Source organism: Chelmon rostratus, chromosome 2, assembly GCF_017976325.1.
Source record: "Chelmon rostratus isolate fCheRos1 chromosome 2, fCheRos1.pri, whole genome shotgun sequence".
NCBI lineage: Eukaryota > Metazoa > Chordata > Actinopteri > Chaetodontiformes > Chaetodontidae > Chelmon > Chelmon rostratus.
The window spans coordinates 25,392,939-25,417,300 of record NC_055659.1 but is presented as its reverse complement, the minus strand read 5'-3'; the positions used below and the strand labels follow the sequence as shown (position 1 = coordinate 25,417,300).

General features: G+C 41.3%; 1 protein-coding gene across 1 annotated transcript in view; it reads left to right on the top strand.

The window, feature by feature from the left end:
* Positions 1 to 24,362, top strand: part of itpr1b (inositol 1,4,5-trisphosphate receptor, type 1b) — an 82,382-nt gene that overhangs the window by 13,559 nt on the left and 44,461 nt on the right. The window contains exons 4-39 of the mRNA XM_041950034.1: positions 1,303 to 1,418; positions 1,634 to 1,720; positions 2,630 to 2,788; positions 4,570 to 4,668; positions 4,867 to 4,950; positions 5,162 to 5,308; positions 5,479 to 5,583; positions 5,789 to 5,833; positions 5,944 to 5,973; positions 6,537 to 6,691; positions 9,658 to 9,757; positions 9,843 to 10,003; positions 10,161 to 10,302; positions 10,391 to 10,549; positions 10,637 to 10,809; positions 11,284 to 11,403; positions 11,488 to 11,679; positions 11,783 to 12,034; positions 12,127 to 12,268; positions 12,364 to 12,517; positions 12,965 to 13,158; positions 13,253 to 13,391; positions 13,719 to 13,773; positions 13,875 to 14,040; positions 14,171 to 14,338; positions 14,443 to 14,514; positions 14,600 to 14,737; positions 14,871 to 14,996; positions 15,160 to 15,360; positions 15,537 to 15,788; positions 17,235 to 17,360; positions 17,564 to 17,692; positions 18,752 to 18,872; positions 18,983 to 19,167; positions 20,797 to 20,945; positions 21,819 to 21,930. Of these exons, the coding sequence (XP_041805968.1) occupies positions 1,303 to 1,418; positions 1,634 to 1,720; positions 2,630 to 2,788; positions 4,570 to 4,668; positions 4,867 to 4,950; positions 5,162 to 5,308; positions 5,479 to 5,583; positions 5,789 to 5,833; positions 5,944 to 5,973; positions 6,537 to 6,691; positions 9,658 to 9,757; positions 9,843 to 10,003; positions 10,161 to 10,302; positions 10,391 to 10,549; positions 10,637 to 10,809; positions 11,284 to 11,403; positions 11,488 to 11,679; positions 11,783 to 12,034; positions 12,127 to 12,268; positions 12,364 to 12,517; positions 12,965 to 13,158; positions 13,253 to 13,391; positions 13,719 to 13,773; positions 13,875 to 14,040; positions 14,171 to 14,338; positions 14,443 to 14,514; positions 14,600 to 14,737; positions 14,871 to 14,996; positions 15,160 to 15,360; positions 15,537 to 15,788; positions 17,235 to 17,360; positions 17,564 to 17,692; positions 18,752 to 18,872; positions 18,983 to 19,167; positions 20,797 to 20,945; positions 21,819 to 21,930 (4,955 nt within the window). The remainder of the gene's footprint in view (positions 1 to 1,302; positions 1,419 to 1,633; positions 1,721 to 2,629; positions 2,789 to 4,569; positions 4,669 to 4,866; positions 4,951 to 5,161; positions 5,309 to 5,478; positions 5,584 to 5,788; positions 5,834 to 5,943; positions 5,974 to 6,536; positions 6,692 to 9,657; positions 9,758 to 9,842; positions 10,004 to 10,160; positions 10,303 to 10,390; positions 10,550 to 10,636; positions 10,810 to 11,283; positions 11,404 to 11,487; positions 11,680 to 11,782; positions 12,035 to 12,126; positions 12,269 to 12,363; positions 12,518 to 12,964; positions 13,159 to 13,252; positions 13,392 to 13,718; positions 13,774 to 13,874; positions 14,041 to 14,170; positions 14,339 to 14,442; positions 14,515 to 14,599; positions 14,738 to 14,870; positions 14,997 to 15,159; positions 15,361 to 15,536; positions 15,789 to 17,234; positions 17,361 to 17,563; positions 17,693 to 18,751; positions 18,873 to 18,982; positions 19,168 to 20,796; positions 20,946 to 21,818; positions 21,931 to 24,362) is intronic.

The following is a 24,362-nucleotide window of genomic DNA, read 5'->3' as shown; positions in this document are numbered from 1 at the left end:
CATACAGCCATTCTGTGTGTATCAAGACAACGAGTACTAATTAGTGAAACATTTTAACATATTCCTATCCTGTGTAGTGATTTTTAGAAGTTCTGTTCCCCTGATCTTTTTTCCAGTTTAAATGGAAGGTGCAGAGCGACACAACAAGGTCAAATTTCCATATTTCAGTCTCTCAGGCAAAGATTGTGTGCTTAAAACACTATTTTATTGCTCAGCGAGTAAACCAGGAAGTCTAAACGTCTTGACTGAGTCTTCATTGTTAAAATGTGTATGTGTGAGATGAGGTGTGAAGTTTTGGCAGTGAGCTTGGACTGACTGTGGGTGGGATGTCTGAAAGCATCAACAGTGCAAATAAGGTGACCCAGTAGCTGTACCAGATAATCCACAAAGATTTGTTGGTGTTGTTGAGATGCCAAAGAGCAGCCACCTGCTCTGTCTGGTTGATAATCCTGCCTCGGTGCACTTTGTTGGCCATGCCATCAGATCTGCACCATTTTATGGTCTATATTCATGCCATAGGGAGATGAAATAATGTACTTCACAATAGTTTTACCTGAAGGCAGCACAAAAGGAGAGCTCACAGAGGATTGTTTTAATTGGTAAATTTTAATGCCACATTTCCATTAGATTTTGGTATTTCTGGTATACAAGTGGAAGGCCTTTGCCCAGTAGTGAAACTACAGGACGAGCTTACCAGAAACATTTGGATTTGTTAACTGCATATCCGAATTAAGACATGTTGAGCAACACTGTCACCTGTAAGAATTTCTGCTGGAAGGACATAATTGTTATAATTTCTGCCGCTAATATTGAAATTATATTGTATAAAGCGGATTTTGTAGAACCTTAGGAGAAGATGGCCAGTACTGTTTGCACAGATGGAGTCAAGGGTATTATATGACATCTTTAGTGTTCTCAGGCAAGCTCAGGAGTATATCTGGCCTGTCTTGTTTTTGCCACAATTTGCAGTATTTACTGCTTTCTACCCCAAACTGAATCATCAACTTTGAATTTACACTCCGTTTAGCCTTGTAGTTACACAAGCTCTTATTTTGTTACACATGAGATGAAACAAGTGGTGCGCTGTTACTGATAACTCAGTGAATGTAAAAGTGTTTATGTGGAGTGCTTAAGTACTGTAAAGAGTACTGGCTATTTTCCCATTGCTAATATTACCAGGGTAACAATTATCCAAAACATTGCTGTTGTCTTTTGAGTTGCACCTCTTTTCTGTTGAACAAGTCTAAAACTACATGATGACGTTTGCCTCTTCACTCTTCTCTTCTTGTCGTCTTTCCTCAGACTGCCTTTTCAGACTGTGTCCTATGAACAGATACTCAGCACAGAAACAGTTCTGGAAGGCAGCAAAACCTGGAGGCAACAGCACCACTGACACAGTCCTCCTCAACAAGCTCCATGTATGTGCCCTGTTCATCTTCATTTGCCTGCTCTTTGACTTTTGTCATGGTGAAAATAAGGATCAGTGTATCAGTGACATAAAGCTACAGTCTTGTATTGAAGTGAAATGTGTATGTAGCATCATTCTTACCAGAAATAGTGTTTTGTAAAAATGACTGCCCTGTGATCACTGAGTGTTTGCTTGAGCATCTCTGCTCCCTGCTCTGTGTTTTAGCATGCTGCTGACCTGGAGAAGAAGCAGAATGAGTCTGAAAATCGCAAGCTGCTGGGAACGGTCATCCAGTATGGAAATGTCATCCAGGTGCGTTCAGGAACCTGTGAGATAAGGTGCTTTGGTTAATAGAACTGCAGCACCATGTATGATGCTGTGTGCTTGATAAAACTGACCGTAATTCAGCTTTAATCAGAGAGCAGTTTTAAATAATTGCCACAGCACAAAGGCGTGCTATTAAGTTGTCTGTTGTAATGTCTTATCTTGCTTTGCTCATTGCTCAGGAATGGTTTGCACACAGGTATGAGATCACCTGAAACCAAGAATGACCATGCATTCCTGCTCTATGACATAAACAAGGGAGACAGTGCATACAGTGTAGGATGTCCTAGCTGCAAACTGCTGTCATTCCAGTAACTCAGTGAACACCAGTTGGTTCCTGGTTTGCCATGGGAAATAATTTTAAATGTAGATTTCAGAAAATGTCTTTGCAGAGGTGTTTTAACTTTGTCACATATGATATACTGTCAAATGTAGGCAGGTGTACCTGGCAAGTGTCATCGGGTGCAAACTCACACGTTCTAATACCATATATCACGTTCTGGATTAAATTTGGCCTTAGGTTAAATCAAGTAAGCTGTGGGCCCCAAAAATATGCAGAGCTTATATGGTTCCAGTCTAGTAAGTAATGGATTGTTTTTGACAGCTCTGGGAACTGGTGATTAAATGGGTGAACCACCAGAGGTCATGAGAAGCATTTAATGATAAGTTAAGTTAGTTTTCAAGTGCTTAAATGATTTTGAGAAGAAATAAAGACACCAAGCAGTTCTGGAGATGCATATTTTCAGTGAAGTGTTCCCTTGAGTCCAGTTGTGCCAGACTGTGGCATATTTCCATCTTTGTTCCAGCTTCTGTCATTCTTTCCACTGTCTGCATTATGTCACTGACAGTAGCTCTGCGTCTTGCAAACATATAATGCTGTTTCTTTTTTGCCAACAGTTGCTACACTTGAAAAGCAATAAATACCTGACAGTGAACAAGCGCCTACCTGCACTGTTGGAGAAGAATGCCATGAGAGTGACTCTGGACTCGGCGGGAAATGAGGGATCCTGGTTCTACATCCAGCCCTTCTACAAGCTGCGATCCCTGGGAGACAGTGTGGGTAGAGCGGGGTGTGGGATTCAAGTTAATTATGCTACATTGCTGTTCACAGGGTTTGAAACCAGAAATCACAGGGACTCACATTTAGCTTCTTATTACAAGACCGAATGAATAAAGATAGAAGACAATTATAACAATCTGGGCACCAGTTCAGGCTGCAGTTTGCCCTTCCTCTTGTTTAGGCATGCTCGAAATCTCAGCAACAACAAGTATTCTGCATTTTCCTTTGGACCAACGTGCATTTTCAGATGCTTGAGTGTGAGTGGCATTTTGTATTACCTGCCCATCAAGACAAACTGAAAGAGAGCATGGAAACACCTCTCCAAATACGAGTTAGTTATCCACACTTCCCATTCATTTTAGTTAGGGAAAGCCCCCAGTGTTTTAGCACAGTGGTGTTTCACTTGATGAATACTGGATCAGTTGCATAGATGTTGGATAGATATGATGATATTTGTGTTGATGAAAAGAAAACAATAAATGATAACAAATGAATTATATAGTATTCATTTAATACCTTCTAATCAATTATTTTAGAGGTAATTAAAGCAGAGCTCAGCATGTATGCAAAAGTTGTTCTGTTGATTTGTGCCTTTAGATGGAGCTGCATGAAATTTTATAAATTGGCTTAAGTAATGTCACTTCAGTATGCAGTAAGAAAGAGGTGATCTGATGGCTAGTCTGTCCATGCGATAGGAGTGCAGTCCTGAATTGGTAGAGTATTCTTTTAAGGAAATGAGAGGGTGCTGTGGACCCATGAACCTTTACTGATCATGCTGCAGTTTCTGCTGGTGGCTGATGGAAGTTGAGAGAGTTAAGATGGTTAATTTTCTAATGAAGTTACACTTTAATAATCCCCTTGGGGTAATCAGGGCAAGGAATGTGCAGGGGACCAACTTCAGTTTTGAGGCCAGTGTCTTGGTCAGGGGCAGAGGAAAGAGAGACCATGAGAACATCTGTTCGAGGTCCAAATGTGCACTTTTTAGTCGGTGGATAATTACACAGAATGCCCATTAGTTATCATTCCTGTACATTATTTGATCAGGTCACTGGACTGAAACAAACATAAAGCCTTTTTAAGATCTAAGTGTTTAGTTTAAAACCCTTTCTCAAATCCAAAGGTAATATTTTTTCAGCTGCTCTCCAGCATTCTGTGGATGTCTTCCAGGGTTCTTCTTAAAGTCTGTGCACTCAGTGCTGTGAGCAAACACAAACAAGTTACTGATGATTAGTCCAAAACTTATTTGTTGATGCTTGCTGCTTACGCTGACACATATTTCTTTGTGGTTAGTGAGTGATGCTCAGGGTCAGGGCTGCACTTCAATCATACTCTGTCTGATCCAGTCATTTCACACACAATATGGTCCACAACTCCCCCTAGTGTTTATCTGGAGGCTAGCATGATCCAGTGTAACCAGATCACTAACATACCTGTGTGTGAAGAAAGGGAACTGCAGGGTTGAGGAATGATGGCTAATATCTTGGGACTTGACATACTTATGGTTTTGAATTTAAATGGAGTGCTCAGTTCCACACAGTGGCCCTCAGACCAGCTGTATGTCATCTTGATTTAAGATTTTCTATTGCCCTTCACTCAGTGAGTGTGTATTCAAAGATGTTAGTTGAAAAAGATGCTTACATTTTGGTCAGTATTGCACTATGGCAGCACTTCTTGTTTCTGAGTGGCAGTAGCTGATTCCTTTAGATTTCATTGAATTATTGTAACCAACAACTTATATGAATGCAGTATGTTGTGTGTATTTATATTGCCCTTGCAGGTGGTGATTGGAGATAAAGTGGTCCTTAACCCTGTGAATGCAGGACAGCCTCTACATGCCAGCAGCCACCAGCTAGTTGACAACCCAGGATGCAATGAGGTACATGAACACTTGTTGCCTGACAGGACTGTACAGTAAAGAAGACATAAGGTTCCACATTGACTTCATTAAAGGTTTAATGGTTTATACAAATAATATCATTATTATTCAATGCCTGCATTGAATAATAATGATAGAAATTCTTGTTCCAACCATTAAATTTCTCTCATGTGTTCACTTCTTTCTTCTGCCTTTCAGGTTAATTCTGTAAATTGCAACACAAGCTGGAAAGTTGTTCTGTTCATGAAATGGAGTGACAACAAGGAAACAATACTCAAGGGGGTAGGTACCCTCACGTTTTTGTATGACACCAGTAATCAGTGTTCACAGATATGTTTGTGAAACGCATCTTAATTGACTGGCTACAAAGCTAGATTAGATCACATTAAACATGGTATAAAACTAAACCATCGAAAATGTGTGTCATTACTTTTTATCAGTTACACGCTATACATGTACTTGTGTGTGTCTGTGTATGTGTGTGTAATGGCAGGGTGATGTAGTCCGGCTGTTCCATGCAGAGCAGGAGAAGTTCCTCACTTGTGACGACCACAGGAAGAAGCAGTATGTCTTTCTTAGAACTACAGGCCGTCAGTCTGCCACTTCTGCCACCAGCAGCAAAGCGCTGTGGGAAGTAGAGGTTAGCACAACAAGTACACTGCCCTAACCATGGAGAGAGAAAGCATTAAGTTGTGTATATGGCTTTAGTGCTACAGAAATAATCTACCAAAGATAACACAAGTAATGCAGCTTTGTACCAATCTGATATGAGACTTATCTATGCCTATTCTATTCTATTGCCATTTCCAGGTGGTCCACCATGACCCATGCAGAGGAGGTGCAGGCTACTGGAACAGCCTGTTCAGGTTTAAACACTTGGCCACAGGGTGTTATTTGGCTGCTGAGATGGGTGAGGTGTGTGTCAACTTCTTTACCTTTCTGCACCTGTCTTTCAAATGGTGTCAGTATGTATCTGATATAGTTCAGCCCTGACTCCAACAAAGTTGGGATGCTGTGTAAAACGTAAAAAAAACAGGTAAATTGGATGGCTGGTGCAGTCACCACAATTTGAAATAAATGATGCTGAGCAAGATATTTGACATGTGGATGTGTTTCCCAGGTGAATCCAGACTTTGAGGAGGAGAGTGCTGAGCAGCGGTCCTCGGTAAGATTTCCTCTCTTCTTCTCTGAGCACTTAGCAGTGTCACACTAGTTGCCCCGCTGCATTGATCTAATCTGTTCAATTCTTTGCTGGATCTTTGCTTTCTGCTTCAGGTGGTGGACTTTACACCCTTTAATTTCCAGGTACTGTCAAGTATTCTTTATCTAGCTGCAGTGACATTGCACAAAAAAAAATCATTGCCATATCTGCACATGCATCATACTGCCTTGGTTGCTTTGTTGTCCAAATTCTCTTTCACCACCCTTAACCTTGAATAACTCTTCTATCTGGTTGTATGTGTCTTCCTTTTTGTAGCAGTAGATTACCACAGGGTGTCACCATACCATCATTTCAATTGATGTGTCTCAATGAAAATCACCTTTAGGTGGCGGTGTTACACAAACCAAACTAACCCTAACAGGGAACCTGTAGTTCTCAGCTATGTGCCAACAAGGCCCAACAATCTGTAGTGGTGACTGAGACATATGTCACTCTTTTCGCACTGCTTCAGTCAAGCATGAGAGCTAATCTGATAAATTAGCTTCATTTGACTAGTAGGTTATAGTGTAAACATGCATACTCCTTGGTCTCATCATGCCTGAGCACCATTGTGCATTTTATCAGTGGTCCTTATCTTTTTTGTAAGCTTCATTTCAGTTTGTAGCCAGTGCTTTGCTCCCTATCACCACATGTTTTCTTGCTCTAGCTGGATGCAGATAATGAGGCATTACGAGGTCGTCTGCGAGCTCCACAGGAGAAGATCATGTACACTTTGGTGCCTGTTCCCGATGGCATGGACATCTCATCCATCTTTGAGCTGGACCCTACCACTCTGAGAGGCGGGGATTCCATGGTGCCCAGGTATAATACAGTATACCCACACAACGAACAAATAGTGCCTCTTTGGACTGCTTAGATTTATTTGAAATTTACATAATATCACAGAGGTAGAAGATGTAGATAGTGAAAAAATTGTGCTTTTTGAATGTAAAAATGCAAGAGGTTGTTAAATACTCCCACCATCAGTGTGTGAACGTGCTTGAGACTGCTAAGAAGTGAGGTGAAGACTTGACACTAAAATGTCAGAGGCAAAGACATTGTCAGAGACCCTTCAGGGGGGAACATGTTTCTGCCCTGTAATGGAAACATTACATCAGGGATGTTGGAAAATATGGGGGGGGGGGGGGGGGGGGGGGGGGGGGGGGGCTGCGTGGAATGATGAAATACCTCAACACCATGTTGTCAGCCCAAAAGACCACTGTGATGTCAAGACTGCAACAAACCAAACACTGCTGCAGTAAAAGTTTGACTCATGTGTTGAGTTGCAGGGGAATACTGAACATTACTAAGAGACAGTTTCTGTGATAATGAGTTGTTTTGCAACCATGGACAATGTTTTTATTATGTTTGGATTACCAGCTGTTTGATGTGGTAATTTATTGCCTTGTATTTTGTATGTGGTTGAAGTGCAGACAGCAGGAGAAGACTGTTAGGAAGAGTGTGGTCATACAGTATCAGTGAGGTATTTTATTTACGGTTTTCTTTTTTTGTAGGGATCAAAGGTTGATTAGTTCTGTGGCTTTTCACTGGGTAGATGTTTGGCTTCGATGCAGACTTTGCATATGAATTTAATTCAGTATTGTTCATGATTCCTAAGATACCATGCCACTAAAGTGGAAAGTAAGCTAGTCAGGTAATACTGTCCACATTTAGATGGCATGTTACTAGCCAAGGAAAGCAAGGAAAGTCCCAACATGGCATGAAACAGGAAGCCGTTGCAATCAAGATAAGAGTAGGCATGGATAGTGGGCACAAGAAGGGAAAAAACTGCATTTCAAAATTCCATGTAAGACACTTGCAATGCGTCTGAGCTAAAACCACAATCTCGAGGTTGTGTAGACACTGTGTATGCCTTCACACACATAATCTGCCAGATAAATGTTTGACCAGAAAATCTTGCAATCAGCCACACTGGAAAAGTAAAAAACTCACAGTTTTAATTAATCCCAGAAAATTCTGTGATATGTCATGTTCTTTATTACTATGTGCTATTTTAGGTTGACTGTACACCTGTAACGAGACTCTGTTTCCTTTATTCTTGTTGGCAGTGCCGTGTGAGAGGGAATCTATTGTTCTAAAATTAGAAATTAAATAAAACTACATTAGAAACAATAGTACATTTGTCCCTGTAACTGCACAAAAGATAAAAACAGTGCCACTCGACCCTGTGTGAAAGCCTCCATTGTGTCACATCGACAGGTGTGTGTCTGCATGCTGCAGGCTACCACTGCTAGCACCTCCCATTCCTACCTGAAATAACCCTGTCCCTTAAACTTTAGCTAGGGGACTAATTAATGCCTGCAAGAACCAGTACACAAAGGTAAGCCTGTTAGGTTGAGTGGGTGTTTATGTAATCCCTGCCAAGAATATGACTGCGGTCTGCTGTCTGTGTGGCGAAGGCCTGACAAGCTACACACACACACGCACACCTACTCTTACACACGTGCAGCGGTTATGAAAGACGTTGGCTCAGAATTTACTATGCGTAAAGGTTTAGCGCCTAATGGAGGAGCGATGATACTGTGCAGGTCACTACTGGCTAATCTGTAATCCCACATTGTAAGCAGTCTCTTCCCTCCATGGAAGTTTGTTTACAAATATTGCTCGCTTGGTTCTTCTCAGTTGCAACCATATACGTATATACACAGACTCACTACTTGATTAGGTGCACCTGTCTAGGGCAGTGTGCAATAAACCCTTCACTTGTGTTCCTTGTAATCTTTTCCTTCATCATCTCTGTTGGCACCGTTTCAGAAAGGTGTTGATTTATGAGGCCTAAGAAAGTGGTGGTGGAGTGTTGTTGGACTGTGTTAGACTGCCCCCCTTGTTTATATGTAAATGGGATGTTCATCGTGTTGTATCTACAGTATTTGAAGTCTGAAGTGAAGATTGAGGAGCTGGTTACATGTAAGTCTGTTTGAACCAGTAGGTGAAGACAAAGAGACATCAGCGTGTCGCGTCATCACTCTCACTATATGTCTTTGTGGCACTCTGTTAATACAGTTCTGTCAAGGCTTATGGCTGCTGATCTTTGAGGCCACACACACACACACACACGCACACACAGGGAGGCATAATGTCGGTGTTACTGTTTGAAGACCAGCAGCTGGCTTAATGGACCTGGTCTCTAAACAAATGCTATGGTCTCACAGGAGATTTGATAAAAGCATCATTGTTGAAAGGGGCTGCCCTGACCTACAGACACACAATGAGAGAGAGAGCGAAAGAGGGTATGACATCCAATAGATGTTCCTAGCTGTTGACCTGTATCGATCATCATTTCAATCAAAGTGTATCATCATCTGTCTCGTCTAAACAAACTGCTGTTACTTGCCTCTTGTACATCTTGTTCAAGTTTATGCGTATTAATTTGCCCTTAGTATGGTGCTAGAGAAAAGGCCATGGGATCAATAAAATCAAAAGGTTTTATTCCCCAAGGAGCATGAATGTGCTCCTTCTTAATGGTCCTGTTCAACCTCCTAAATTGATCTTGTGATTAGTTCCCTACAAGCACGGATGTAAATGGTGCAGAAACAATGCTCTGGTTTTCAAGTGCTTGCATATCATATAGTAGATGGGAAGACAATACAAGGGTTAAAACAAGTCCGAAATAAAATCACCTGCAAAAGGACACTTTGATAGGACCAGTGGCTGTTGATGGCCGTTCATATTGTTGCAGGAATCAAACATTTAACACACTTTGTCCTCTGCCTTGTAGCCTGATCTATTTTCTTGCCGTCTCAGTCGGTTTCCTGTGTTACTTCTAGGAGTTCCTATGTGAGGCTAAGACACTTGTGCACCAACACATGGGTTCACAGCACCAACAACCCCATCGACAAAGAGGAGGAGAAACCTGTTATGTTAAGGGTGAGTAGGTGATGTTCTGGTCAAGACATGTAGCATAACTGAAGTTTTTCTGAACAGATCAACGAAAACCAATTCATTATTCCAGATTGGAACATCAGCGGTAAAAGAGGACAAGGAAGCCTTTGCCATTGTACCAGTGCCACCAGCAGAAGTACGTGATTTAGACTTTGCCAATGATGCAAGTAAAGTGTTGGCGTCCATCGCTGGCAAGCTTGAAAAAGGCACCATTACACAAAATGAAAGAAGGTATGGGGGGGCAAATATCAGCTGCAGACTTTAAATACTACATTATTATGTGTTATGTTATAGTGTTACGATCTATATATTTCTAAATATCTAAAGGAAGGAAACCCATTCTGTCGTGTGTGTTTGACATGTACACTTATATATATACTCTCTTCAGGTTTGTGACCAAGCTCCTGGAAGATCTAGTTTTCTTTGTGGTGGACATCCCCAACAGTGGACAGGATGTTTTAGAGATCATGGTCAACAAACCAAACAGAGAAAGACAGAAACTCATGAGAGAGCAGAATATCCTGAAGCAGGTTTGTCTCAAACCTCAGAGACTGTAATTACACTGATTTAAAGTTTATGATTAACTACATTTTTTGGTATTAAAATTCTCCTTTTCAGATTTTCAAACTTCTCCAAGCCCCTTTCACGGACAGCGGTGACGGTCCCATGCTGCGACTGGAGGAGCTTGGAGACCAGCGCCACGCTCCATTTAGACATATTTGCAGGCTTTGCTACAGAGTGCTACGCCATTCCCAGCAGGATTACAGGAAGAACCAGGCAGGTGGACACAACCACTTCACTTTTATCCCTAATACCGAGGCCTTTGCCTTGCAGTAATCATCCCTTCTTTATTTCTCTTTGCAGGAGTACATAGCCAAACAATTCCGCTTCATGCAGAAGCAGATAGGATATGATGTGCTGGCAGAAGACACAATAACAGCTCTGCTCCACAACAACCGGAAGCTGCTGGAGAAGCATATCACTGCTGCAGAAATAGACACATTTGTCACTCTAGTGAGGAAGAACCGGGAGCCGAGGTGAGGCCTACAGGAAGGGACGGGCCCTGGCTGGTATCATGAACTGGCATAGAAGAGGCAGCTGTGGCCAGTTGGGGTCAGATTTGTTTGTATAACAGCTGCTAAGGAATGTAAATTTATGTAAATACATTCAAATGTGTGCAGAGGAGTATGAGTGGAGCTGCTTGTGCATGACCTTGGCTCTGCAGGTAATTTGCTGACAGTGTGTGTTTGTGTTATGTTAAAGTCCTGTCAGGTGCTGTTAATGACTTTTGAATAAGGTTGGTTCAGAAGTCTGGAGAAAGGAGGCCCTCATAGTTTTCAACTGAGTAATACTGAAAGAGTGGGAGCAAAACAAGGCATATGTATTTTAAAATTGTGTACTTTCTGACGTACACCCATAATATGATCTGACATTGACCGTGTGTATCTCTCAAATCATCCAGTGCCTATGAAGAATAAATGAAAAATGTAATTTATTGTAATCTCTCACAGGTTTCTGGACTACCTCTCAGATCTCTGCGTGTCCATGCAAAAGTCAATCCCTGTGACACAGGAACTCATCTGCAACGCAGTACTGGACCCTACTAACGCTGACATCCTCATTGAGACCAAGTTAGCTCCTCACTTTCCTTAATTATTCAAGTTCTTGGAAATCTGACGCAAGCATTTAGAAGTAATATTTATGCTGTTCATCAGATTGGTCCTGTCGAGGTTTGAGATTGAGACAATGTCAAATGGAGAGAGTCCGGTGGAGGCGGAGGATGAAGAGGAGGTCTGGTTGTTCTGGAAAGACAATTGCAAGGAGGTCAGGAGTAAGAGCATCAGGGAGTTGGCCCAGGATGCAAAGGAGGGCCAGAAGGAGGACCAGGAGGTGGTCAGCTACTACAGGTGAGAAGTCTTTGATTAGACATATGAAAACATAAACACTAACTTCTTTTAGCATTAATCTGAATGGATTATGAATTCTTAACTCTGATAATATTTCGCACAGGTGCCAGCTGAACCTCTTTGCCCGGATGTGTCTGGACCGTCAGTACCTGGCCATCAACAAGATCTCTGGTCAGCTGGATGTGGATTTGATCCTGCGCTGTATGTCTGATGAGGACCTGCCCTTTGACTTGCGAGCGTCTTTCTGTCGCCTGATGCTGCACATGCATGTGGACCGTGACCCTCAGGAACAGGTCACACCTGTCAAATATGCCCGTCTTTGGTCCGAGATTCCCTCTAAGATTGCTATTGATGAGTGAGTTTGTCTCAAACATAATTTTAATTGACTTCTTCATTCCAAACATGTCACACCCATCTGTAAGATGTGATGCTCCTCTAATTATGCAGCTATGACAACGATGGCACCACCAGAGATGAGATCAAAGAGCGGTTCTGCCTCACAATGGATTTTGTGGAAAACTACCTGAGGGAGGTGGTGTCACAAAACATTCCCTTCTCCGACAAGGAGAAAAACAAGCTTACCTTTGAGGTAATGCCTCTTTCTGGATGTTGTGAACACTTGAGAAGTCACATTGGTTCTTATTCAATTACAAATCATTGGTCTTGCGTTTTTTTTGTGTATAGGTGGTGAACCTGGCAAGGAACCTCATATACTTTGGCTTCTACAACTTTAGCGACCTGCTACGACTGACAAAGATCTTACTGAACATTTTAGACTGTGTCCATGTCAGCACCATTTACCCCATTAACAAGATGGAGAAGGGAGAGGAAAACAAAGGTAAACTTTCAGTTCCTTAGGCTTAACTCACTCTACTGTACATCATAGAAGAATGTTTTCCTTTGCTACCTTGGATGTTGTTGCCGCCATGCAGAGAGAGCCAAGATTGCCGTTAGTTCTTTCTCTTAGTCTTGAACTTTTCTTGCAGGAACACATTATTCACAGGCCGATTTATTCAAGGAAATTTTAGTTAACTAAAGAAAGGAATTACCAGCATCAGATTTGGCACAGGTGTGTCATTTAACTATGGGTTGCAAAGTGTCATAACTCAGTCAAATGTTTTTGAATACATTTAAAATGTGACTTTTAACTGTCTTACAAAGTATTAATCTGTTCATATTAATTTTAAGGGTCAATTCACTAAAAAATTAAGATGCTTCCGCACAAATATTGATCATTTCTATAGATTTGACTGTTATTGTTGGTCTGTTTCTGCATGTAACGTAGCTGGCAGTAATGTGATGAAGTCCATCCATGGAGTCGGGGAGTTGATGACCCAGGTAGTGCTGCGAGGAGGCGGCTTGTTGCCCACCACACCAACTCATCAGCCAGAGGGGGATGTTGTTAAAACACAGACTGAGCCAGAGAGGGAGGACATCATGGTCATGGACACAAAGCTCAAGGTCATTGAGATTCTACAGGTGAGACATCAGGAAACTGGTTCTTCCTTGAAGGCAAGTGCTTTGTTTGTTTGTTTTTTTTATTTGCATTCTAACTTTTTGTCTTTTCTTGTAGTTTATTTTGAATGTACGACTGGACTACAGGATTTCCTGTCTGCTTTGTATTTTCAAACGTGAGTTTGATGAGAACAACCCGCAAGCAGACAACACTGCCAGTCAGAATGGAACTAATAATGTCACAGGTCAGATGCCAGGTATGATGCCACTTGGTTTAATTGACTTTTTACAGCAGACACTGTGGGTTGTCATAGGTGGAAAAGCACACATCATAAACAATGAGCGTGTTCCATCTAGGTGAGCTACTTCCAAGGTCCCGGTACTGTGCATGCTGAGTCACTGTCATGTCACTGAGACACTTGATGGAACCAACTATCATGAACAAAATTTGTCTTCCCATAGCTTTTCCTGCTATGACAAAAGTCAATTTTATATTTTTTAAAAAATTTCTATCATATAAATGTTGAAATTGATTTCTTTGAAATGTTGATTTTTTTATTATTATTATTTTTTAATAACTCTAGGAAACCTTGACTTTGAGAACATTGAAGAACAGGCAGAGGGGATTTTTGGGGGAAGGTAATCCATAGCTTGCTCATATTTTCTGAAGATAGAAGATATTCTGAAGCCAGATAAAGCAAGATAAGGTTTGTTTAATTTCTGCTGCAATGACCTTTTAGTGAGGAGAACACTCCACTAGACCTGGATGACCATGGAGGTCGTACCTTCCTAAGAGTCCTGCTGCACTTGACCATGCATGATTACCCTCCGCTCGTGTCTGGAGCACTCCACCTGCTCTTCAGACACTTCAGCCAGAGGCAGGAGGTCCTCATGGCATTCAAACAAGTAGGCATTTCCCCTCCTAAATACTTCATTATACCATTTAACATACACACACATCTGAGCTTGCACTCATAAGTTCACAAGTGCAAAACTAGCAGTCACAGAATGCAACTAATTCTGCACCTGAATTTAGGTCCAGCTGCTGGTGACTAGCCAGGATGTGGATAACTACAAGCAGATCAAGTCAGATCTGGACCAGCTGCGTTCTATTGTGGAGAAGTCTGAACTGTGGGTTTATAAGAGGCAGGGAGAGGATGGGATGGATGGAGATGGACCTTCAGAGTCTGACAACAAAAAGAAGGTACCGTGTACGAGAACATAAAAACATAAAACATTTGCCGAACCAATTCATCTAGTAGGATGTAATGTTATCAGTCTTTCTTCTTATTGCTCTTTGTTATAAAGGGAGACTCTCCTGGTTCAGACAAGAAGAAGACGGAAAGCACCAGCAGTTACAACTACAGGGTTGTAAAAGAGGTATGCTCATTTGTATTTTCTTCTTGTATTTTCATTTTTGTGATTTCTCGGTGGTGATTAAAATCCTCTTGCTGTGTGGGATCAGATCCTGCTACGTCTCAGTAAGCTGTGTGTCCAGGAGGGAAGCTCAGGGAAGAAGAGTAAGAAACAGCAGCAGAGGCTGCTGAGGAACATGGGAGCTCACAGTGTAGTGCTGGAGCTCCTGCAGATCCCCTACGAGAAGGTGCGGCACTGCAAGTGAATGTTGTAAAATAATATGGACGTTTTAAAGCTCTGCATAGCTTTTACACATTTGCAGTTCCCCATTATTGTAATGTAGGTAAAACGAAAAGCTGACTCTGTGTTATGTGCATCAGGGCGAGGATGTCCGAATGCAGGAGATCATGAAACTGGCTCACGAGTTCCTGCAGAACTTCTGTGCAGGGAATCAGCAGAATCAAGCTCTTCTCCACAAGCACATCAACTTGTTTCTTAACCCAGGGGTGAGTAGTACATCTCAGGTTCACTCTGAGGGGTCGATGTCTACAGTTGGCACAGTTCAGTTTCTAAAATACTGCCTTTTGGGAAATAAATCTGCAATTAATTTGTCATTATTCATGTTCACTGACTGTCCTTCTTGCTCTTTCTTTTTTCCAACTCTCTCAGATCCTAGAGGCAGTCACCATGCAGCACATCTTCATGAATAATTTCCAGCTGTGCAGCGAGATCAACGAGCGAGTGGTTCAGCACTTTGTCCACTGTACTGAGACTCATGGCCGACATGTCCAATATCTCAAGTTCCTGCAGACCATTGTGAAGGCAGAGAACAAGTTCATCAAGAAGTGTCAGGACATTGTCATGGCTGAGGTCAGTTCTGTATCTGAGCTTTATAACAGAAAATGAAGGAGAAAGACAGTGGTTTTGGTAATATCAATGAAAACAGTGGTGTTGCTACTGGAATTATGAGGTTGTGTGATACTGACAGTAATGGTAACTAACTTGATTTATCTCTGTGCTCCCTCTTGTGACTCTCCACCACTCAGCTGGTGAACTCAGGCGAGGACGTCCTGGTCTTCTACAACGATCGTGCCTCCTTCCAGACCCTAGTCCAGATGATGCGCTCAGAGAGGGACCGCATGGATGAAAACAGCCCTCTCATGTACCACATCCACCTGGTGGAACTTCTGGCTGTCTGCACTGAGGGCAAGAACGTCTACACTGAGATCAAGTGTAACTCCCTGCTGCCACTGGATGATATCGTACGGGTTGTCACCCATGAAGACTGTATCCCTGAGGTGTGAATAATGCCTTTCCATTTGTTTTCAGCTAAAATGTGTCTTATTTGGTATTCAGAATATTTGTGCACTGAAGTTGTCTGATAGCAATTAGAGGTAAGGTTAGTATGTGGGTGTGTGAGTGATTCAGCTGTTATATACAACCCTGATTCCAAAAAAGTAGGGACGCTGAGTAAAACATAAATAAAACAGAATGTGATCATTTTTTCCTTTTTGACATGTACTGATTTTTTTTTTTGCTCAAAGTATTTTTATTGGCATATTAAATTTATACAGAATGACACTTCAAAAACAGAACTGTAGAATCAATTCTATAAATTTTAAGTGTTAGCGTCATCTATATTTCCTATGTATGTCAAAAAAGGTTGCCATACAGCATAAAATTTTTGAGCACACCCTTTTGTGGAATAGCGAATTTTCTCCAACACTAAGTGATGTAGGAGGTCTTTAATCAACATTTTAAAGGTTGGCGGAAACTTCTCCTTCCACTTGAGGAGTATAAGTCGTCTGGCTAGAAGGGATGTGAAGGCTATTACATCTTTTGCTCGACGACTAATGTGTGTATCTTGTGGGATTACTCCAAATATTGCAGTGACAGCAGAGGGCTCTATATGTGACATGTACTGAATTTAACATATTTAATGTTTTAGCTCATCAACTTCATAGTTTTTTACAATATGTGCTTATTAATTTCATAAGTATTTGATAAGTAGAGAAAGGTGGACTGTAAGCAGTTCCATTTGTTCTTTTCTTTGTTAAACATGGTGGAGACAATGTTATAGTTTAGTCATGTAAGGTTGCCACTGGAGCTGAGTTTCATGTCATGACCATACAGGGTTTACATCATCCGATGAACTGTGCAGTCACACTTCAGTTTTTTTTCATTACGTGTTATCGAGCAGATATACTTTAAACTTACTTCAGTTGTCAAAATAAGCCTTTTAAAGGGAATTTTGGAAGACATTATTATTGTTATTTTCTATTCACACTAAACAAGAAGTGACAGAAGCCAGAGGTGAATTGCCGCACTTGATTTCAGCTAAATAGGGAGGCAGCTTGTAGTTGAATCCATTGTTTACTTTGTGTGTATGGTTCTGAGACATTGAACTGTGGTCATCAATGGCCCAACCACAAGAGTATGATTAGTGTCAGCATTGCAAACAGGGTTTCAGTTTACTGTTTTGGATGGCATGCATCCCCTAAAACATTAGTTATTGAGACAGACAGGGGTCCCACCTCAAACTATGCATGTGTTCCAGATAACAATAACTGAAGATGATGATATGTACAGACGATAATATGAGCCTGTTAATAAAAATGTATGCTGCATACATGCTGTGTGCCAGTCCTATATGCTCGCAGTAGGTGTTTGAGAGGTAGTGTCCACGGATCGCCAGTCCACCTCTGATAAATGTGCCTTATTGAGTTTGTTTTCTATCCTAATAGGTGAAGATTGCCTACATCAACTTCCTGAACCACTGCTATGTTGACACAGAGGTGGAGATGAAGGAGATTTATACCTCAAACCATATGTGGAAGCTGTTTGAGAACTTCCTGGTGGACATTTGTAGGGTAAGGTCACAACTAACCCTAACCCATCTGAAAGTGAGGCAGACAATGTGATCGATAGACACAGAATGTTGTTCTGCTTTATTATGTCATAGGTTTGGGTGTTTATGGCAACACAGCATGCAGTGTCTTACCTGTCGCCCACAAGCAGGAAGTGTGATCCAGTGGCTGTGCGTCACGCTAATAGCTTTTCTCTCCTTGCCTAGGTGTGCAACAACACCAGTGACAGGAAGCATGCGGATACCACGCTGGAGCGTTATGTAACTGAGACAGTCATGAGCATTGTCACATGTTTCTTTAGCTCTCCTTTCTCTGACCAGAGCACAAGCCTGCAGGTAATTTGGACTATGGGTTCATCAGTCCTCAGATCATTAAATAAAATCTTTTGTACGCATTAGTTGAGATTTTTGGCAGTGAGACACACTGCTCACTTACCTCTATATAGACTGTAAAATATGATTCTCCCCTCTGCATAGATGGCACGCCATATGTATGTAAGTAATGGTGACCCTCCCCCACGTTTTGTTTCCCAACCCTTGGGTGCTTATCAACAGGCTCTGAATGTTAAGAAGTATCTTCACTGTGTGGGTTTTCACGTTTTCATGGCTTAGTCAGCACACAGACTCTGTTGTTCCCAGATCTGTGGGTGTGTTGCACAAGGTTTTACTGGGACATGGTGCAGATGATGTACTCACGCAATGTGGTCACTCCGTTTCTTAGACCTTGATGTAGCGGTGTCCTGTTGCCCACGACTTTTCCAATAAAACATGACCAATACCCTCTATAGATTGCCAAATCCCTCGTGCAGTAACTTTGTGATGTGCAGTAGTATTACATACAGCTGCCCACTTGACACCCCGTTGTTATGTGGAGTTGTTTTCTTCCAGTTGGCCCCCAGTCGAAAGTTTTGATTTTCTTCTGTGTAAGTTTTTGCACATTCTCAGAATTTTGCTTACTGAAGTTTTCCAAACATCACGACCCTCTTTCTCTTGCAACAGGCCGCCATTCTTGGAAAGATAACAGAGGTATTTATTGTACTCTAGGGCTGTGGCCAGCTGATAGTTTCATCATGGTGGTAGAAATCTGTTGTACTCTGTTCAACACTGGTTTGGTGTGATGTGTTGGGATTGCACATAATAAAACAGCTGGCCTACTGGACCCAAAGCTGTAGACCCCTTCAACGTAGGTGCTATAGTATCCTCACATTGACATCTTTAGCACAAATTGGATTAAGAGTTCAACCTAGTCAGGTAACACTATAGTCACTTTGTTGGTTATTACATTATTACTCAGGTTTTTCTCCATCTATCCTGAACAGCACGCGTTTTCCTTTATTCCTCACTATTTTTCATGGTGATTTTTTTCTTATCATTTGCTCTTTCTCTGTCTTACAGACCCGTCAGCCAGTATTTGTACAACTGCTTCAGGGAGTGTTCAGGGTATACCACTGCAACTGGCTTAACCCTGTTCAGAAGGCCTCGGTGGAGGCTTGTATTAAAGTACTCTCAGACGTGGGTAAGACACTGGCTTAACACCAAACTCTGTCACTGTTAATATATGAGAAAGGGCAATGTGACACTTTAAAAGCATTAAATAGAAATATTTACATTCTCACCTCTACCCAGCTAAGAGCAGAGCTATTGCCATCCCAGTGGACTTGGACAGTCAGGTGAACAACTTGTTTGTCAAGTCCAATAATGTTGTGCAGAAGAGCATCCTCAGCTGGAGGCTGTCTGCGAAGAACACTTCCAGACGAGACTCAGGCCTGACTACCTCCAAAGACTACAGAAACATCATTGAGCGCCTACAGGTCAGTAGTTAGTAATGCTGTGTTTTAATTTGTTTAAGAATTTAACCTTACATCTTATCTAGCAGTGATACCTCAAGCAGGAAGGTGGTGGAATGATAAAAATCAAAACAAAAATAAATAAAAGTAATACAGTGGGGGTAAAAAACACCAGTAAAATAAATCATTGGTAAAATGGCTGAATTGGTGGGAAAGCAGCTGTAATTAAAATGTTGTTTCAAATGCATTTTGTGCGTCTGTATATCTCTCTGTCAGCTGTGCAGGCCAGGTGTGAGGTTCAAACTATAATACTTTGCTTGTTTTTTAGTGATATAATGCTCTTTTGCCATTATTCATTGATTGGTTCCATGCTTCTCCTTGACCAGACCACTGATTGTCAATTCTTTATTATGCATTTGCATAAACACTGTTTCATTGGTTCATGAGACCACCATGGGCCTATCAAGACTCACCCATCAGTGTCATCAGAAATATACCAAGAGTGATGTCATTCTTTTGGTAACTGTAAGGTAAAGAAAATACTGTAGAAGTGGTTTCTACTTGCATTCTGGGAAAAGTAAAGTGTTATTCGTCATATATCAAGCTGTTACGCCCTATTTTCTGGTTATGCATGACTCAGTATTCACTGGAAGTGTGAAAAATCTCGGACCTGTCTGGACCAGTACAGCTGTTGTGTCTACTTACACAGGAAACACGGAGACTTGGCTCAAAAATCACTGATGTTTTTAATGAAATAAGCAATTCCGATCCTAAGATCGTCCCACTCATGACATTGTTGCACTTTCCCAAGATTGGGCTGGTTTAATCTCTAAGACATTCCCAGATAGAGAGCAATGTGTTTCCTCCTGTGTATCCCTCCCGTTCTTTCCTTTCCCTTTATTTAAGGAGTAGCATTTAGCTGAATGTATGCTACAACACTGTTCATTGTCTGTTATGTTTTTTCACCTCCTTTAGCCCTTTTGTTCTACCACTCACTCGATAACCCACACAGCACTGTAATCATCACCAGACCAAAGTCATCATGATGCAACTTCACTTATTTGTATATTTTCACACTAGTCATCACCAGACATGACAGGAAGTGTATAGAGAAGTGGAAGCAGTGGTGCATCAGACATATGGTTTGCTTTGGTTGGTACAGTATGTAGTGTACTGGATATGTCACCTGATGTTTCTTTTACATTCATTCATAAGGCTGCAGTATCTGGCAGATATTTTGAGGTTCATTGCAGCTGGATTCCTTTGGATGAAATAACTAATGTGGATACATGTACAGATTAAGTCAGAGGCTGACTTACACATCTCTCAAATACGTTAATATTAATCAATAATGCCATAGGAGTAATCCTTTAACCCTGCACAACAGACGAGGTAATCTGAATCCCTGTATCCCTTGATACAATGAACTCTCAGAAATATGAGCTACTATAATGAGATGATAAGTTGGTTTATTGAAAAATAAAAAGTTCAGGACCACCAAATATTCAGGACCGTGGTTTCATTAGGTGTGTCAGTGTTGACATTTAAGTCTGAGCCTGTGAACTCATGGCAGAACTTGCTTTAGTATTTTGTAGGAAAACTGCAGTTTCTGGTCGTGTCTATGCTCTGGCTATATTTCACTATGCTCTGTAGGACATAGTGTCCGCACTGGAGGACCGTCTGAGACCGCTGGTGCAAGCTGAGCTCTCAGTGCTGGTGGATGTCTTACATCGTCCAGAGCTCCTCTTCCCTGAGAACACAGAAGCCCGCAAGAAATGCGAAAGTGGAGGATTCATATCAAAGTAAGTCCAACCACCAAAGTATGTTTGTTTGTCCCAGGCTTAGAAAACATTGAGTTGGGTTAGGGGACTTTCTTACCCATTATTGAGCAGACTATTGTAATACATGGTTATGGTTTGAGGTTTGAGTTTTATTCTGCCAGTTTAACATGCAATGGGACAGCCTTAGAGAACCACTACTAACTGTGAGGTTGAAGTGGGCCAGCCAGTGCCCATATGTGTCAGGCTTTGTTTGTTCTTTAGTGTAATTGATGCATTAGGTTTCCTATTGACCGCAAATGTAGGAAAATCACGTGAGAAAATGTTAACCAGTGAGATGCTGCAGAAAATGCTTTGTATTAATGCAAAATACCCATTAAACAAAATAATTGTTCTTGAACATGAATATGAAATGAGGGACTTTAAATTATAGACACTGTTTTTTATGGTGTTTTGTTGTGCCTGATAAGAGGTCAGACTGGATTACAAGGAGCCTGGTGGGACACATAGAACCGCTTTTGTTGCAGGGATTATTCTACTACTTGCGGATGCCATTTATGGAGCGCAGTAGTTTGTGCCAACTGGCACTATCTGTGGGGAATCATCAGCCTCTCTGAAGGTCTCTAAGAGTTTAAAAACATCTGCCCTTGTGTTGAGAAGCTTCCCAATTAGATTGTGGTTTCCTGTCATTTTCATTTACATCCGAGACATTTAAATGTGCCATCTGCCTCTTATTCTCCAAATGTGTTGTTTTGAGCTAAAAGAAGACCACTGTCATGTGTTATGATCTCCACAGAAGTTGTAGTGTGGTCGGCGGTGCAGTTAGGTGGTTGGAGAACTGCAGATTTCATCAATCTATTTATATGTCCTCTCTTTTCTTTCTCTCCCTCTGACCAGACTGATCAAACACACCAAGCAGTTGCTGGAGGAGAATGAGGAGCGTCTGTGCATCAAAGTACTGCAGACACTGAGGGAAATGATGACAAAAGACCGGGGCTATGGGGAGAAGGTATGTACCCTCTGTGTTCCTCTTTCTCATCTTCTGCTTGTTGTCGTGCCCAAGATTCACCCACACATGAGATAAAACACTTTACTGACATCTCAGGATGCAGTGTCCCTGTCCCAATGCACCAAACTTGCTGGAACATATAAGATCAAAAAATGATGAAATAAAGGAGGAGGCTGAGCTCTGCTTGGTTGCCTCTGGAGCCTGCAAAGCATGCTGAAAAGAAAAAATCCATACGGATGTCATTAAGTCTTGTATTTGAAATTGCTGCAGCCAGGGCCGTTTATGGATACTCTGTGTCATGTCTAGTTTAATGTTCGGCAAACACTGGTACGTTTAATAAAAAATAGATTCCTTATCAAACAGCAGGTCCAAATAGTTGAAGTAATGAGTATCAACATTATTAACAATATTAACATTGTTCATGTCTTGACTCTCACTCAACCATTTGACACAGCGTCCATTACTAACGACCTCATTGGCTGCTAATGACCTCTTGTACTTATCTCTAATCGATTGCTTCAACTTTGTCAGCTTGTTGCAACAATGACAGCAGTAAGTCTTTACAGGGAAAAACTATAGACTGTATATAAAGGTGGACGACACGTCTCCACTTCCTCCCACTGTACAAAAATGAAGCGAAGATATCCAGGATACGTAGGTTGGCGTCTTGCTCCTGTCCCAACTTGTTTGAAACGTGTTGCTGCATCAAATTCAGAATGAGCAGATATTTACAAAAATCAATGAAGCTGATTGTATCTGTACTGTTTCCAATTGTAAAATGTATATGTCAGAAAGAATTAGCAAATGATCACATTCTGTTTTATTCATGTTTTACATAGCGTCCCCATTTCTTTTGGAACAGCATGATTAAAAGTACCTAAAGTGGCAGAAACCATATTTAGGATGTCCCATTCACTAACATACTAATATGGAGGGGGAGAGGTGTCATGTTGTCTGTCTTTATGTACAGTCAATGGGTGAAATGCAGTCAACCAACAACTAGAATTCAGATTTTGATCATGAAATTGAAGACATTTTTTCGATGCAATGGCTGCCAGTATGTAGGTAAGGTACCTGTGGAGACTCTGCCCACTAGAAGCACTATGAAGCATGTTTTTATGAGTCCTTGTTCTGTTTGTATCTCATGCATGTGCAAGATGATTTAACAAAAACTGGTCGCAATAAAAGGCGTTTTGTGTTGTCGTGTGAAAAACATTTCACACTTCATTCATCAATATGAGAGCAAAAAGGTGTTATGACTAAAATTCAGCCCAGAGTCTCCAGTTGACGTTGTAGCTGTATGGTTCAGGCAGCTCCACTGCATTGTTTTACACTCTTAGCACAGCAGCTAATATTGGAATACTGAGCATTACCTGTTGCCTGGCTGAACAGGAGGCCCTATATACAACAACTTTTGTATCCACTGTTGAAAAAACTCTCAGAAGATCTCAGCTGCTCCTCCTCAACTAGTGTTTGCCAGAAGGCATGAAGGAATACGTTTTAACAGACGGGACTTTATGTGCCTCTGCTTATTGTCAGCTTAAAGGTGATAAATACTTGCAACTATTTCAACATTTAAAACTTTTTCTGTAAATCAATATCAAGAGAGCTTAATATGATGTGTGATTTCAATACTGTAAAACAATTGAACGTGAAGGTGGGAGGGTGCTTTCACAGTTATCAATCACTTCACTGATGAATTCATATGTTGTCATACTATACTTTCACTGTTGTCACTAACTCGACATGCTGCGTGCGACAAGCTTTACATTCACACACCTGTGACCGAGCTTTACGGTAACTCACTAATCTAGCTCTACTAACTCTGCTCCCTATACTCTTTCTCTTGCAGCTGATTGCCTTTGATGATGAAATGGATGTGGCTGAGGTTGATCATTTTACTTACTATTGTGATGTACATTTGATTTGTCTCCCACTAACAACATAGACATGCTTTGTGCTGCCAGTAGACGTTCTAGCACCACATTCTCATCTGTGACACCTGTCGGTAGCTCAGTCCATCCCTCCCTGTTCTGTGCCTGCAAGAGATGCTCCTGATCCCATGTAAAAATGTAGCATACTGCTGACATTTCTAGCTCACATTATGCAATATGCTTGTCTGTTGTGCCTCTCAATGGTTGTGTTGGAGTGCGCTCTGTAATGAAGAAACAATATCAAGTTACTGAGTATGTTCTGGAGAATGCAGGCATACATTACTGCCTTTTGCCAACTGTACAATTCTTAATCCATTTTAACAGCCTTATTTGAAACAGCCTATAACAGCGCTTATATGTAGCTGAGATTGCTCGTCACTAATTGTGTTGGACTTTTTGGCCCTGGAATTTCCATGGAGGGACAGAGGGTGATTTTTCTTTTCTTTTTTTTTTTTATCCAACAACCAGTTGAAATCTTTTCTCTTTAAACTTCATACT